The sequence below is a fragment of the Rhinopithecus roxellana genome, chromosome 6, assembly GCF_007565055.1.
Source record: "Rhinopithecus roxellana isolate Shanxi Qingling chromosome 6, ASM756505v1, whole genome shotgun sequence".
Lineage (NCBI taxonomy): Eukaryota > Metazoa > Chordata > Mammalia > Primates > Cercopithecidae > Rhinopithecus > Rhinopithecus roxellana.
The window spans coordinates 27,379,818-27,393,923 of record NC_044554.1 but is presented as its reverse complement, the minus strand read 5'-3'; the positions used below and the strand labels follow the sequence as shown (position 1 = coordinate 27,393,923).

General features: G+C 36.4%; 1 protein-coding gene across 1 annotated transcript; it reads right to left on the bottom strand.

Annotated features, from left to right (window-relative positions):
• Positions 1–1,901: 1,901 nt before the first annotated feature.
• LSM8 (LSM8 homolog, U6 small nuclear RNA associated) lies at positions 1,902–13,649 on the bottom strand. The gene is made up of 4 exons (XM_010389330.2): positions 13,433–13,649; positions 11,973–12,013; positions 9,291–9,418; positions 1,902–5,765 (listed from the first exon to the last, which is right to left on the bottom strand). Exons 1-4 carry the CDS (start codon positions 13,461–13,463, stop codon positions 5,675–5,677), a joined length of 291 nt encoding a protein of 96 aa, XP_010387632.1. The 5' UTR covers positions 13,464–13,649; the 3' UTR covers positions 1,902–5,674.
• Positions 13,650–14,106: the final 457 nt, after the last annotated feature.

Here is a 14,106-nt window from a genome sequence, read left to right as displayed (position 1 = left end):
GTCTCTATAATTGGCAGAAGCACAATTACAATAAAGCTTATCCAAGTCATATTGAGACAGCTACTTTTTAAAATAAAATTTTAAATTTTAAAATAAAAAAATTCAACTTTTAACTATCATTGTGATCACTTTCAGGGCATTTGTTTTAAAATGTTAAATAAGCCATAGTGCAGCATTTTCTGGCAACTTGTATCAGTTAATGAGTTTTCTAGAGTATGATTTATTATAACCATCTTGATATGAGATGAAACATAAGATAGCTTGTGCATATTTTCATATATCAAACAGAAACACATTAGTTTCCTGCCTATTCCCCACCCCAACACACACTACTTTTTAATACAAGACACAATGTATTGTGTCCCCCGGAGATGTCTCCCACCCACCCAGCCTCCTGGATTCTTTTTAGCATATTTCAAATGTAATAACAATTTGGTACCATAGTAATTATATGGCATTTGTAAAGCCAGTATATGCGGGGGAAAAAAAAAACAAAAACTACGTAAAAGCAAACTATTTACAGTATAATTGAACATTATCCTGAAGAGAAGAAAGCATATCATATGGTTGAAAGGACATTGATGGGAATTTGATACTAGTTGTAGCAATACTTGATCTGTGCCATTTCCAACAAGTAATACTCTGTAAAATAAAAGGACTTTGGCTGGGCACGGTGGCTCATGTCTGTAATTCCAGCACTTTGGGAGGCCAACGCGGACAGATCATGAGGTTAGATGGAGACCATTCTGGCCAACATGGTGAAACCCCGTCTCTATTAAAATACAAAAAAATTAGCCGGGTGTGGTGGTACGCGCCTGTAGTCCCAGCTACTTGGGAGGCTAAGGCAGGGGAATCGCTTGAACCCGGGAGACAGAGGTTGCAGTGAGCCAAGATCGCGCCACTGCACTCCAGCCTGGCAACAGAGCAAGACTTGTCTCAAAAATGAATAAATAAAAATTAAAGGACTTTAAAAAAAGAAAAACTAAAAGAAAAGAAGGAAATAAAAAGGCATAACAAAAAACTAATAAAAAAATTGCGTTAAAAAAAAAAAAAACTTAATGCCAAAACCAAGAGATCTGAAAGATATCTGGCAGAACAATTCTCAGCTCCTTCATTCCACAAATGATGCCAGTAGGCAGCAGATGGATACTGTTAACTAATGAAAGAAATTCTCCTGGTGAAGTCCTATTTCGCCTTTATCCTTAGAATTATGCAACCTACAGACTCAGCAATCTTAAAAGAAAAAAAATAGATGGGGAAAATAATTGATTTGAATTATATTCATTTAAAAAAGACTATTTCTAGTTGTTTTGAATGAATCCAGAACCCATAAATTATATCCCAGAACACTGAAAGAATCTGATGAAATAACACGACCTTGGACAGTAAATTTGAGTCAAGATGATTTGGTTGAGATAGATACGGATAGGTAGAAGCTTCACAAGGTGAAGAATACTGTTCCCTGGCTTATGCACAGCTTTGAGTGCACTGCCTGGCATGTATTAATGGCTTAATAATGTCCCTGACAAAATTCCAAAATCTATTTTTTTGAAGCTTGTGGACAGTAGAAAAGAAAGCAATGGCCACTAGGAGGCAGCATCGATTTACGAAGACTAAGCACGTCTCATAGTTTCCCAGTATACAGAGGAATGAAGATCACATCAAAGCATCTGACCAAATCTCACATCAATAATCCCTATAAACAGGATGAAGCATAAGTACGAGATATCTCACAATTAAATGAATTTGTCGCTAGTTTAATGGGAGCACTATGCTATTTAATGGGTATCAATCTAAATGGAGATAGCTTTACCTTGTCATTTTTTTCAGTATTATATGTAGACAGAAAGCAATTTTTATCAAATTTGCCCATGACTTAAAACTGAGATTCACAGCCCAAGTTTTTTTAAACCCAAAATAAGTAAAATTTAATTTAATAAAATTAAATCTATGAGGCAATGACTATACAAGTACAGAATGGAGAGGTTCCTCTTTACATGTGAAAGACCTTTGAGTTTACACTTTCAGACTCCTTGAGTCAAGAGTACATGCTGACATAGAAACAAATTTTATTGTGCATTTGTTAAAATAAACTTATACATACTTCCCACACAACCTGAATTCTTCATCTGTTCTCTTGTAGAGATATGGTAGTCAGTGGGACAGATACTTAAAAAGCTAAGCTGACAAGACCTGTATTTGTAACTTTTATACATTGGGCCTTTGACTACCTGGAATAGTATTAAATAGCTGTTTACTGTTATGTCCTCAAAATCATACCAAATGTTTAAAATGCAGCCTAATGTTACTTTCTACAACCCAAGAAGATAGATGTCATTATCCTTATCTTGAATAATATCCTGTGTTTGAATTCAATTCTGTGGGGTTAGACACTCATCCTAGCACAGAAGTGCTAGGTCTTTTAATAATTCCACCACGCTTTCCTTCGCTGTTTAGCGACTATTCCTTTTTCCTCCATTGCACAGCTGCTGAACCACAACGAGTAGGGCCCAAGAAAATTTTTAAAGCACCTTAGGTAATTACAATGAAAATGACCTACAATGCAGGTTTGGGAACTGCGTTAGATCATCTGAATATTTCTCATCAGGCTTCTGATAGATGCTTGATAGCAGATTTTGAGACTACACTTTCTGATAACAGGCAGTATTGTATAAAGAGCTGAAAGACCTAGTTGAATTTGAGCACTGTTACTTACTAGTGGCTACCTCTTATAAGGCACTTGACCCTGCTGAGCCTCAATTTTCCCCTATATAAAATGATCACTGTAAGCACTCAGCATCAGGCTTGGCACATGATATGCACTCAATAAATGCTACCTACTAATTTTGAAGATGAAGGCCCAGAATATACTATATTGTCAGTTAAGAGTTGCTTTACAACCCTGGCTACTAAACTGTCTGGTTCACATGCCATTATAAAGGGACTTTACTTTCTCATTCACATGATGAATCTTAGGTTACACGGCTGAGGAAAATGTTGACATCGTTATTCTGTATTTCCATTAAATAACGTTCAAAAGTTGTTTTTATCATACTTATATCTCACATTATTAGCTTAAAAATTAGAAAGGATGTTAAACAGGATGTTTAAGCAAATATTAGTAAAACTTTCTCTCTTGTTCTTCTGGGATCAAGATTTGTAATATTTAAGCCAAAACTGTCAGCATGTGAGGCCAAGTTACCAAAGTGCTTTGACCTAAAAGCAATGTTATTTTAAACTATTATTTTAGATAGTATCTTGTCAGTCAAAAAAAAAAAAAGTTCTTTTTGCAGTTAATTGCCCTTTCCAAATAACTTTACTGAAAATATCTTGCCAAGAAACATCTCTTTGATTCATCAAGCTGGGTTTAGATTGTGCCCGAGTCACAAAGCACAAAGGTAATTACAGGTTGAAATTGATTTGAGCCTCTTTATAAATAAAAACTGGTTATAGAATAAATGTCTCATTAAATATATCTTGACACTGTATATTAATTATGTTACTACTCATGGTTGTGGCTCCCTTACAATTCTCATGCAAAAATAAATCCAATTTTAATCAGTCATGAGCATAAAAAGTTCACCATGTGCATGTATCCAGGAATAAAGAATTACATAGATCATCTGGCATATTATCATTCACATTCTCCATAACTATTCATAAAAACAATAATTCACATTTTGGGAATGCTTTTTCCAACATCAATCAGGAAAATACAGCTTTATAACGTGTTTCAGACAGCCAAGAGTACATCACATTAGAAACTCATTAACATGAGGGACAGGACTGGTTTTTATTTACTTGTTTATGTGTAATTTGTGTTGATATGCCAACTATTTTGAGAAAAGATCTGACACTGAACTTCATTTGTACCGTTAGAATGCATTTTTCTTAGCAATTGAATGATATGTATTCTCATTTAATTTTTGGAATCACTTTACCAATTAAAAATGCCATATACTATTTGATTCAGTCCCTAAATTTGCCAGTTTGCCTTCCTACTTTCCATCATTTTATTAATAAATTGATTATAAAACATTATACTACAAAAGCCAAACATTTATGAATAGCCAATATTAGCTAACTTCTCTAATCCTCCCAGAGACAGCCCTTAACATTAACCAAATAATTCTAGGGAATAGTGCTTCTCCCCTTACAAGGCTGATTTGAGTGAAGATATTTCCTCCCCCAAAAAGCTATTATGTTTAATAAGTACGGAGATTTAAACTGTTATAAAATACAAATGAAACCCACCTCTAAACTCTCTATAAGGATTTATTCCAGAATTTATACAAATTGTTCATTTTTTATTGAACTTGTATTGTTTAAACCAAGGGTCAACAACTATGCCTTCAAGCTCAATCCAGCCCCCACCTCCATTTTTATAAATGAAGTTTTACTGGAAGACAGCCACTATTCATTTATGTATTATCTATCGTCATTTGTATGCCACAATAACCGAGGTGAGTAGCTGTAACAGAGACCATATGGCCTTCAAAGTCTAAAAGACTTACCATCTGGATCTTCATAGAAAAAGTTTGCCAACCACTATTTTTAAGCACTTTCATAAAAACAAAACAAAGAAACTATTTAAATTTGTTTCAAGTACAAGGATGTAAATATTTTTCTATTTTCTTTTCATCACAAAGATACACACTTTGGCCTATACATGAGTTGATCAGAAATTTTGTGGACTAGCCTGGATATCTGAACACTACTTACAGCACTGTTTCTATCAACTATTTAAAAAACTAAGTTGACGTCTTCTGAAATCAGGTTTATGGATAATGAATCATGTAAAATTGTTGACAATAATAGCTAGCACTACTTCAATACAAACTTAGAGTTTATTTACTCACATTTATAAAAACATTAATATTAGAAATTCTCCAATTCTTAAAAATTAAAAATTGAAGACTACATGGAATCAATTTTTTTCAGATAATATACTGTCTGTGAAATTCAACATTAATGTGTTCATATTACTTTCATACCTAATCAATTGGGCATCAAGAGACTTTACCAATCATCTCTGTCAATTCTACCATTGCTAGTCATTCTTAATATTCAAGTTGGAATTTTGGGCCAATCTATTAAAACCTTGTCAGCATTTTTGCTTTTCACAAGCAAACACATTTTTACCTACCCACACGTCAAAGTGCTAGGGAGCAACTTTTAGAAGCACTAGCAAAATACCACCAGTGGAACTGGATAAATGCCAATGATTCAGATAACTCCAGGAAAGATTTACCCTCCTGTGATTTTCCTAAATATCAGGGAAAGAAAACACACATATCCTGTACTACTACTGTTATTTGAATGCCTGATTTACTATAGCACACTAATTTCACTTTTCCACTAGTTTCCATAAATACTAAAGTATCAAAAAGTACTACTTTTTGCTAAAAGTTTTCAAAATGACCACTATATTTTCACACTATTTAATAAAAAAAAGAAACCAAGCTACCAAACTTATATTTAGGCAAAAAAAAAAAAAAAAAAAAAAAAAAAGGTTTTCTTCAATAAAATGTAGAAATATTTTAATTTACATACTACAATGAATCAACCCAGGAGTCAAAATCCAGTTACACATTCATAAAAATTCCATATATCATCCTCAGAATAATCAGTTTCTGTACAAAGATTTACAGATGTCCAAATATGTAGTTTTTCCTCAGTGTGCTACAGAATTTAAAGGCTCTGCTCGAATATTCCCCAAATCAAGCGCAGAATCTGTTTCTTCATCAATTTCTCCAATGACTGCACTAAAAAAGTCAGAGTCAGAACAATCACATTTCTGATATAAATTTACATGTGTTTCAAAAATCTTATTAATCAAATCAAAGCACTGAGTACCATTATTCCAAAACATAAAACTGAGAAAGCATAGTAAAAAGAACTAATTGAGGTAAAAAGCAAACAACATTGGCATGAGTCAGTGAACTGCATATTTAAATCACAAAACTCAAGAAACAATTTGAAGGCACATTACAGGAACCAATACTAAAGGACACATTGTACATAGTGATTGTATCATGAATCTTTAAAGGAAACAGACACACAGGGACAGATACGGTAAAAAAAAAACTCTCAAACTTGCAAATCGTATTATTTCAATTCAATTCTAGGACTGTATTAAAAATAAATTTCACAAAATCACTCCTAAAATAATTAGCAAGTAAAAGTATGAATTATTTGAGTAACTTTGATGAATTAAATCAGTGATATAGATAATAGCTATTAGATTGTTTTCCTAAGTTTTCAGTTAAATCCAAAACCAGTTCTTCATATACAAAAATAATAGTAGGACCAAGTACTTTGGTATCTAACAAATCATTTTTGATGTGATTGGCTCAGGTTAAAGCTAGAAAATTTTTTCTTGTTCAACACTAACATAATATCTATAACTTTAAATTCATTAATACCATGCTAGATAACTAACCCATAGGCCTCTAACTGGAAATATTCAATGTTATCACTCAGACCACAAGATGACTATGAAATATTATTTTTAAAAAGTATTTGTTGGGTTTACATTTGTTTGGTTTTATTGAGAGTAAATTTTATTTTATTTTTTTCTTTTTTTGAGATAGAGTTTTGCTGGTCGCACAGGCTGGAGTGCAGTAGCACGATCTCGACTCACTCCAAAACCTCCGCTTTCCAGGTTCAAGCGATTCTCATGCTTCAGTCTCCCGAGCAGCTGGGATTACAGGCGCCCGCCACCACACCCAGCTAATTTTTGTATTTTTAGTAGAGACAGGGTTTCACCATGTTGGCTAGGCAGGTCTCCAACTCCTGACCTCCGGTAATTCGCCAGCCTCGGCCTCCCAATGTGCTGGGACTACAAGTGTGAGCCACTGTGCCCGGCCAAATTCTCAAGACGAATACTAGTAATAAGGGATTTGCCCAATTTTGCTTTAAAGTATATAAAGTCTTAAGTCCTCTAATAAATGAAAAATATCAAACTCTGGCAGAATAAATTAAGTTTTCTCAAAATAAACTAAAGGCCTCAATTCCACTCTTAAATATTTAGTATCATTTAAAATCCCTATGGTAAGCAGTGAAATGCTGATAAATGTTTAAAAAACAGCTCTCTGGAAAAAAAGCGGGAGCCTGATTTGCAGCATTTACTAATATCCCTTGTGCAAACACTCCCACCACGGCCAATTTCAAGCTACTAACAAGACATCAATTAACTACCTTGTAAAATTCCTTAAAATATAACAATCTGCTTTCATGAGCCAGTACAAGCTGGCTCTAGCACACCATTGTTTTCACTGAAGTTCAAGAAAAAAAAATTGTTTTAAGTAGGAGAAACCTTAAAATCAATTATTACGCACAGCTCCTATATAAACAGTGTTGTTCTGATCCAGAGACCTGGGCCCTATCTGCTCTGCCTCTCTCATTACTTACAGCTCACCTTGTAACTCCACCTAAAAGTCATCTCTATAAAATATTTTATAAACTCTTGATTTTTGATTACAGATCAAATTATTTACTCATCTAAAGGTGATGCTAACATAAACAACTTAAATGAGTAAATTATTCTTGTACTTTTTAAGTTATTCCAGGGGATAGTTAGTCCCCTAGAATGTGTTAATGTATCTAGCTTAATGTATCTTAGCTTAAAATTGCTAATGCATCTTTTGCTTCTTTCCAACTATATTTTGATTCAGTGTAGTACTCACTTGAAAATTGATTTGGCATTCTTCTAGCCTCTATAACTATTCTAACACTGGCCACATGTAACTACTAAAATTAATTACAATTAAATAAAATTTAAAATTCAGTTCCTCTGTCACATCAGCCACTTTTCTTTTTTTTTTCAAGATGGAGTTTCACTCTTTTTGCCCAGGCTGGAGTGCAAAGGCGCAACCTCGGCTCACTCCAACCTCCATCTACCAGGTTCAAGAAATTCTCCTGCCTCAGCCTCCCAAGTAGCTGGGATTACAGGCATCCACCACCACATCAGGCTAATTTTTGTATTTTTAGGAGAGATGGGGTTTCACTATGCTGGCCAGGCTGGTCTTGAACTCCTGGGCTCAGGTGATCTACCCACCTTGGACTCTCCAAGTGCTGGGATTACAGGCGTGAGCCATGGCACTGGAACCACATCAGCCACTTTTTTTTTATTTTTTTTATTTTTTGAGATGGCGTTTTGCTCTTGCTGCCCAGGCTGGAGTGCAGAGCTGTGATCTTGGCTCACTGCAACCTCCACCTCCCAGTCAAATTCTCTTGACTCAGCCTCCCAAGTAGCTGGGATTACAGGCTTGGGCCACCATGACTGCCTAATTTTTATTTTAGTAAAGACGTGGTTTCACCATGTTGGCCAAGCTGGTCTTGAACTCCTGACCTCAAGAGATCCACCCACCTCCGCCTCCCAAAGTGCTGGGATGACATGCGTGAACCACTGTACGCGGCATTTTTTTTTTTTTTTTTTTTGAGAAGGTATCTCAATCTGTCACCCAGGCTGGAGTGCAGTGGCATGATCTCGGCTCACTGCAACCTCCACCTCCTGGGTTCAAGTGATTCTCCCACCTCAGCCTCCCGAGAAGCTGGAACTACAGGCGCACGCCACCAAGCCTGGCTAATTTTTGTATTTTTAGTAGAGACAGGGTTTTGCTATGTTGGCGAGGCTGGTCTTGAACTCCTGATCTGATCCACTTGCCTCAGACTCCCAAAGTGCTGAGATTACAGGCACCATGCCTGGCCAATTACTCTTAAACTTTTATATCTGTCTGTCCCAAGTAAACTGAGGCCACAGGGACATCTTAAGTGTGTCAATGATACTAAAAAATTAAAAGAAAATGAGTAACAAGTAAGTACTTATTTACAAATACATCTGTTATTGCGCATGAATTAGTATTGTTCAAATGAGATTTCAAAACCATTTTTCAAACTTTGGCCTTGGACTCTAGAAATATGTTCCTCTAAAATTCTGGGTATTTCTAAGAACATTTTAAGAAGCCTCTCTAATGAAGTATTTAATATAAGGCATGCCCCTTTCTGGACTCTACCCAGGCTACTTAACTAGTAGAAAAATGGGCAAATCTCGGGTAAAAGTTTAATTTGTAGAGAGAAAGCTTTGGTTGAAACACAAAGTGTTGACATAAAATGTATAGATATGCCTTATTTTATGCAAATATAAGAAAAGCTGTATTTACTAAAGAAATGAATGCAAGATTCTATTAATTATGTATGGACAATACAGTAGGGTATTTTGGGGAAAACCTCTTCTCCATAAAGTAAGGCAGTATTATTTATAATTTTAACAGATATATTTTACTTACACGTTGTCACCTCTTACAATGTATAATCCTAGTACCACTTGCTCTACCCCCTGTGAAGAGCTGAATACTCGCTCATGGCTTTCATCCAAAATCAAATTAATGGTCTGGTCAAAACCTTTCAGTGTTCCCTGTAAAGAAAATATTCAGGAGAAAAAGAGAAATATTCTGGTTTACCTGAAAGTGTAAATTCAACCTCACAATCATTTTAGTTGCCAGGTATTCCAATACAAGTAACAATACAATGTCAAATAAAATACCCTTTTTTATAACCAACAGTATTCGAGGGTACACTATTTACCTCTCAGTTGTTTGGCTGGGATGGGGGGCCCTGCACCACACACCTCACTCATATGCAGAGTTGACGGCAGTTAGAAAGGACAACTATGTACTAATTTGAGTATCTCCAAAAAGTAACTAGCATAAAAGCTTACGAAGACCAGCAGCTAAAGGTATAAACTAAAATAAAGGAGATTTAAGGGAAACTGATGGGCAAATATACATAAATAAGGAAGAACCATACATACCAACTACAGCAATGTAATAGTATCACTATACGCTACATACAAGCAGTGTGCTAAACACATCGTACACATTGTCTCAACTCATCTCTACCCTTTAATACTATAATTAGCCCCATTTCAAAGAAGATCCTGAGGCACAAAGTGGTGTGTCTTATGGGCACATGGGTAGTAAGTGGCAGAGCCAGGAGATGAACCACAAAAGGCTAGCTCCTGAGCCAGACCACTAAACTGTAACATTCTATACTATTATACACAAGTAAATATAATTTGCCATTTTTCAGAGATTCAAATCAGTCCCATAAATAATTTAAAAATTTAGTAGTTACATATAACACCTAATGAGTACTTACTAGTTACCGGTGTTCCGTCTGTCTCACATATATTGTTTAATGTGTATCAAGTGGATGTATTGTTGAACTCTCCCAGTATGGTAGATACAAATGTGACTATACTAATTAGAACCAGAACTTGAAGGAAATAATCAGGGAGAGTTTCATGAAAGCTCAGAATTGAATAAAAGAAGACATGGGTCTAGCATAACAGAGTAACTCAGATGGTATTCAAGTTTCTGAAGAAATATCAACTAACATTGGTTTTGATGGTTAAATCTCTCAAGCTCTTAAACTGTTTTATCCTCTGAAAGTCAAAATATATAAAATGAGAATTACATAAAAAGAAATCTATAACTTGGAAGAGAAACAAAATATGGAGTATTTATTGAACTAGTTAGCAAATGGTTATCATAAACACCCACTCATAACTTATTGGCTTCATTTTACCCATTAACTATCCCATCAAAGAAATTATGTGTCAAAGAAATACAGAACTATTGACTTTAGAACTTAAGATGCTCTTTTTATATCGCTTTCCTTCTTCTTTAAAATTAAAAATAATTTCCCAGTTTATTATCTATCTTGTTAACAAAAATAAGAAAATTTAAACTTAAGGTTTTCACCAAATAAAAAAAAATGCAAACATCTATTAATAGCAATAGGCTTCTTGAAGTGTTGAGATTAAAATACGTCAAACTATCCACATTTGAAAAAATACAATGTGAGGTGCCTAAGAAAACATGATTGCTTCCTTAAGAAAGAAGCCAGGCAACTGGCCTTGGCTTTGATGTCAAACCAAATTTAAATCCCAGTTTGGTTCTGTCACCTGCTACCCTTGTGACTCCGAGAAAGTGAGTCACCTTCTCTGAACTTGTTTCCTAATCTAGAATACAGGGGTACTTATTCTTCACAAAGTTGTATGTACAGTAATTAATGTAACACATATGCACCTGGCACACGATATAAATTTAGTAAATGGCAAAGCTAGAACTTTGACTAACAATAGTCACTAAGAACCCAGTGGGAAAAAAAAAAATCACAAGGCTTAAAAAGAAAACAAACGAAAGCAAAACTGCAGAATGGAAAAATAAGGGATCAAATTATTTAAAGAAACTAGGTAAGGTTAGAAAATAAAAGTTTAGTAGCCTTAAAATTCTTTTGAAAGCATTCGGAGTATGAAATATAAGTAAAGAAATAATCAAGTACCCAAAAATCTTGAGATGAATTCCTCAGATCAAATTCCAAATACAAGTATCACCATAGGAACGTTTTATCTTTGTTATATGACATAAATTAGCAAGGGAGAAACAACTTCAAGGAACAAGCCAATTTTACATAAGTGTGTGTACACAGAGAGAGTCAATCATCATAATGTGTCCTACAGAAGACATGTTACACAACCTAAAAACAAAGAATGTTAAGATTGTATACAAGCCTTAAATGTTGATATGTAGATATTAATAGTATCTAAATCATTAAGAAGTTACTAAGCATATGCAAAATTTCAAAAAATTCTGATTCACGTGGTGCGGAATGAGGAAGGAAATAAAAATGGAAGAAGAAAAGTAAGTTTAATGAAGGTCTGCAGACTAGGAGCTCTCTGAGGGCAGAATCTATAATTCTAGCTCCTAAAAGCCTTGTAGGTAACACGCCACGTTTATTAGTGAGGAAAACGTGGATTGACAGCAAAGTGATAAAGAGCTAAATTATAATAAAACTGCACTACAGGTGTAATGTGCTGTCTAGGCATTAGAGATCAGAGGTTTCACATAAAACTTGCAACCAATAAACCTACAGGAAAGCAGAGAATGAAAATTCCGAAGACTTACCACAATCATTCTCCCATCTGATGTAATAACGGCAACAGTTCCTGATAACTGAATAAAGGAAAGTGCTTCTTAGGGAATGCAAATTTAAAACAGACTCTGGCAAGGTAATGATTTAAATTATTAGAACAAATATGACAATTAGGTAAAAGTGTTCAACACAGCCACTAAGTTCACTACATAAAAACGTTGAAAGATTTTGGGACGCCAAGGCAGGAGGATCACTTGAGGTGAGACTAGCTTGGGAAACACAGTGAGAACCCCCCATCTCTACTACCCTGGCCTGGTGACCTATAGTCCCAGCTACTCAGGAGACAGAGGCAGAGGCAGGAGGATAGCTTGAGCTCAGGAGTTCAAGGTTGCCTTGAGCCATGATCAAGCCACTGCACTCCAGCCTGGGCAACAGAGTGAGACCCTCGACACAACAAAAGAAAGAAAAAAAAATTTTAAAAAGCCTGTTTTAGTTTTGTGATAATTACATGACTAAAAAAAGGAAAAAGCAGAAAAAGAAAACCTCTTTCTGTATGTGATCAGTGTATCCTATCTCAAAATATCCTGGATTTTTGACACTTTTCTACTAGGAATGCTGTCAATCTATTATTTCGGGCAGGATATTTCGTTTCTTGGGCCTGTTTATATCTAAAATGAAAACTGGATGAGTACTAAATTAATCGATGTTGGACGATTTTCAAGCATGTTAAAAAACTGTCCTCCGGGGCAGGCTTCCGTAATTCAAAAGTAAATAAACTATATAATCAGTGTCACAAGGTACTAACAATGCCTGTAACATTAAAAGCATTGGGTATTTAATTTTTGTCACCCAGTTTGTACCTGAACTTAACATAGTGTTTTTGTTCTGAGACTTTAAAACGGTAACACTTGTAAAGTCTATTTTAAGACTTCCCATGGGGTTGTTACTTGCTCCTCACTATAATCCATTACAACAACAAGCATTTTTTTCATTCCACCACCAAGTAGGGACTTCAAGTGGTAAAGGGACAAAAACAGTCTGTGAACCATCGTTAAACTTTCTGCTATCCTCGAACTAATGAGCAAATTATGTGAATAAAACAAGTACACAGATTTGCAAAACTGTTGTCGCAGCCAGGACGACTGTTCATCTTATTTACAAACTTGAACACTTATGCTCTAGGGAAATAGTAAGGAAGAATCAAGAGCGTTTTTTTTTTTTTTTTTTTTTTTTTTTTAAGACAGAAAAGTTCGGAATAATCACACTGGGTTTTTATTTGGCTTTTGCAGACAAAATGGAAAGGACCCCTGGGCCCGCAGCAGCTGGCAGGCTCTAGGCGCCGCCGGCGAACTCTGGGTCATTCCGGGGTCCTCATCTCCTCGCCCGCCCCCAGGATCCCGCCGCGGCCGGGCCTCCCAACCTCCCACCGATCCCCGAGCTGCGGCCTCTCCGCGGCCCCGGCTCACGCCCGCGGCGGCCAGCTTGAGGATACGGTTGATGTAGTTCTCCAAGGCGGACGTCATGCTGCTCAGACAGGCAGCTCGGGGTAACACAGCGGTACCGGCCACAAGCAGAACTGAAAGGGCGCGCCAGAACCCGGCAGCGGCTCGCGTCTGCGGGCCGCAGCAAATATCGTGAGAGTTACTGCTCCGCAGCCCTTTGACTCGGAAATTGGGACGAACTAGCCAACCAAACAGAAGCGGCACAGCGCTGACAGGAGAGTGCGCGTGCGCAGTGTGTTTTCGCTGTAATTCTGGGCCGTGTTCCGGAAGCCGTGTAAGACAAAAGCGAACGAGAGGCGGAAAAAAGGAGGACGCTTCCTGAACGTGGGGTACGAGACAGAAGTTGGGGGGAGAGTGGGTTTCCAATCCGAGTAAAAGCCAGTGTGGTGGAAGATAATAAGTGAAAATGTTGAGGTAGAACAGGCAGGAAGAAACGAGATAAGGCGATTTTTATTAGGAGTGAAGGAGGAGAGTAGACGAGCGCTGTTGTGTGAAATGCAGGTGCGGGTAGTTGAATCCCCAGTTTTCTGCAGCAGGAGCCGCACATAACACTAAAAATAAGTCCAGTTGGCCGGGGCAAAGTTGTACACGTTATAACCACACGGTGTAAGCGTCTTAAGAACTCAACAATGAAATGCACGTTCGTATGTTCTGCTTTTGTCTC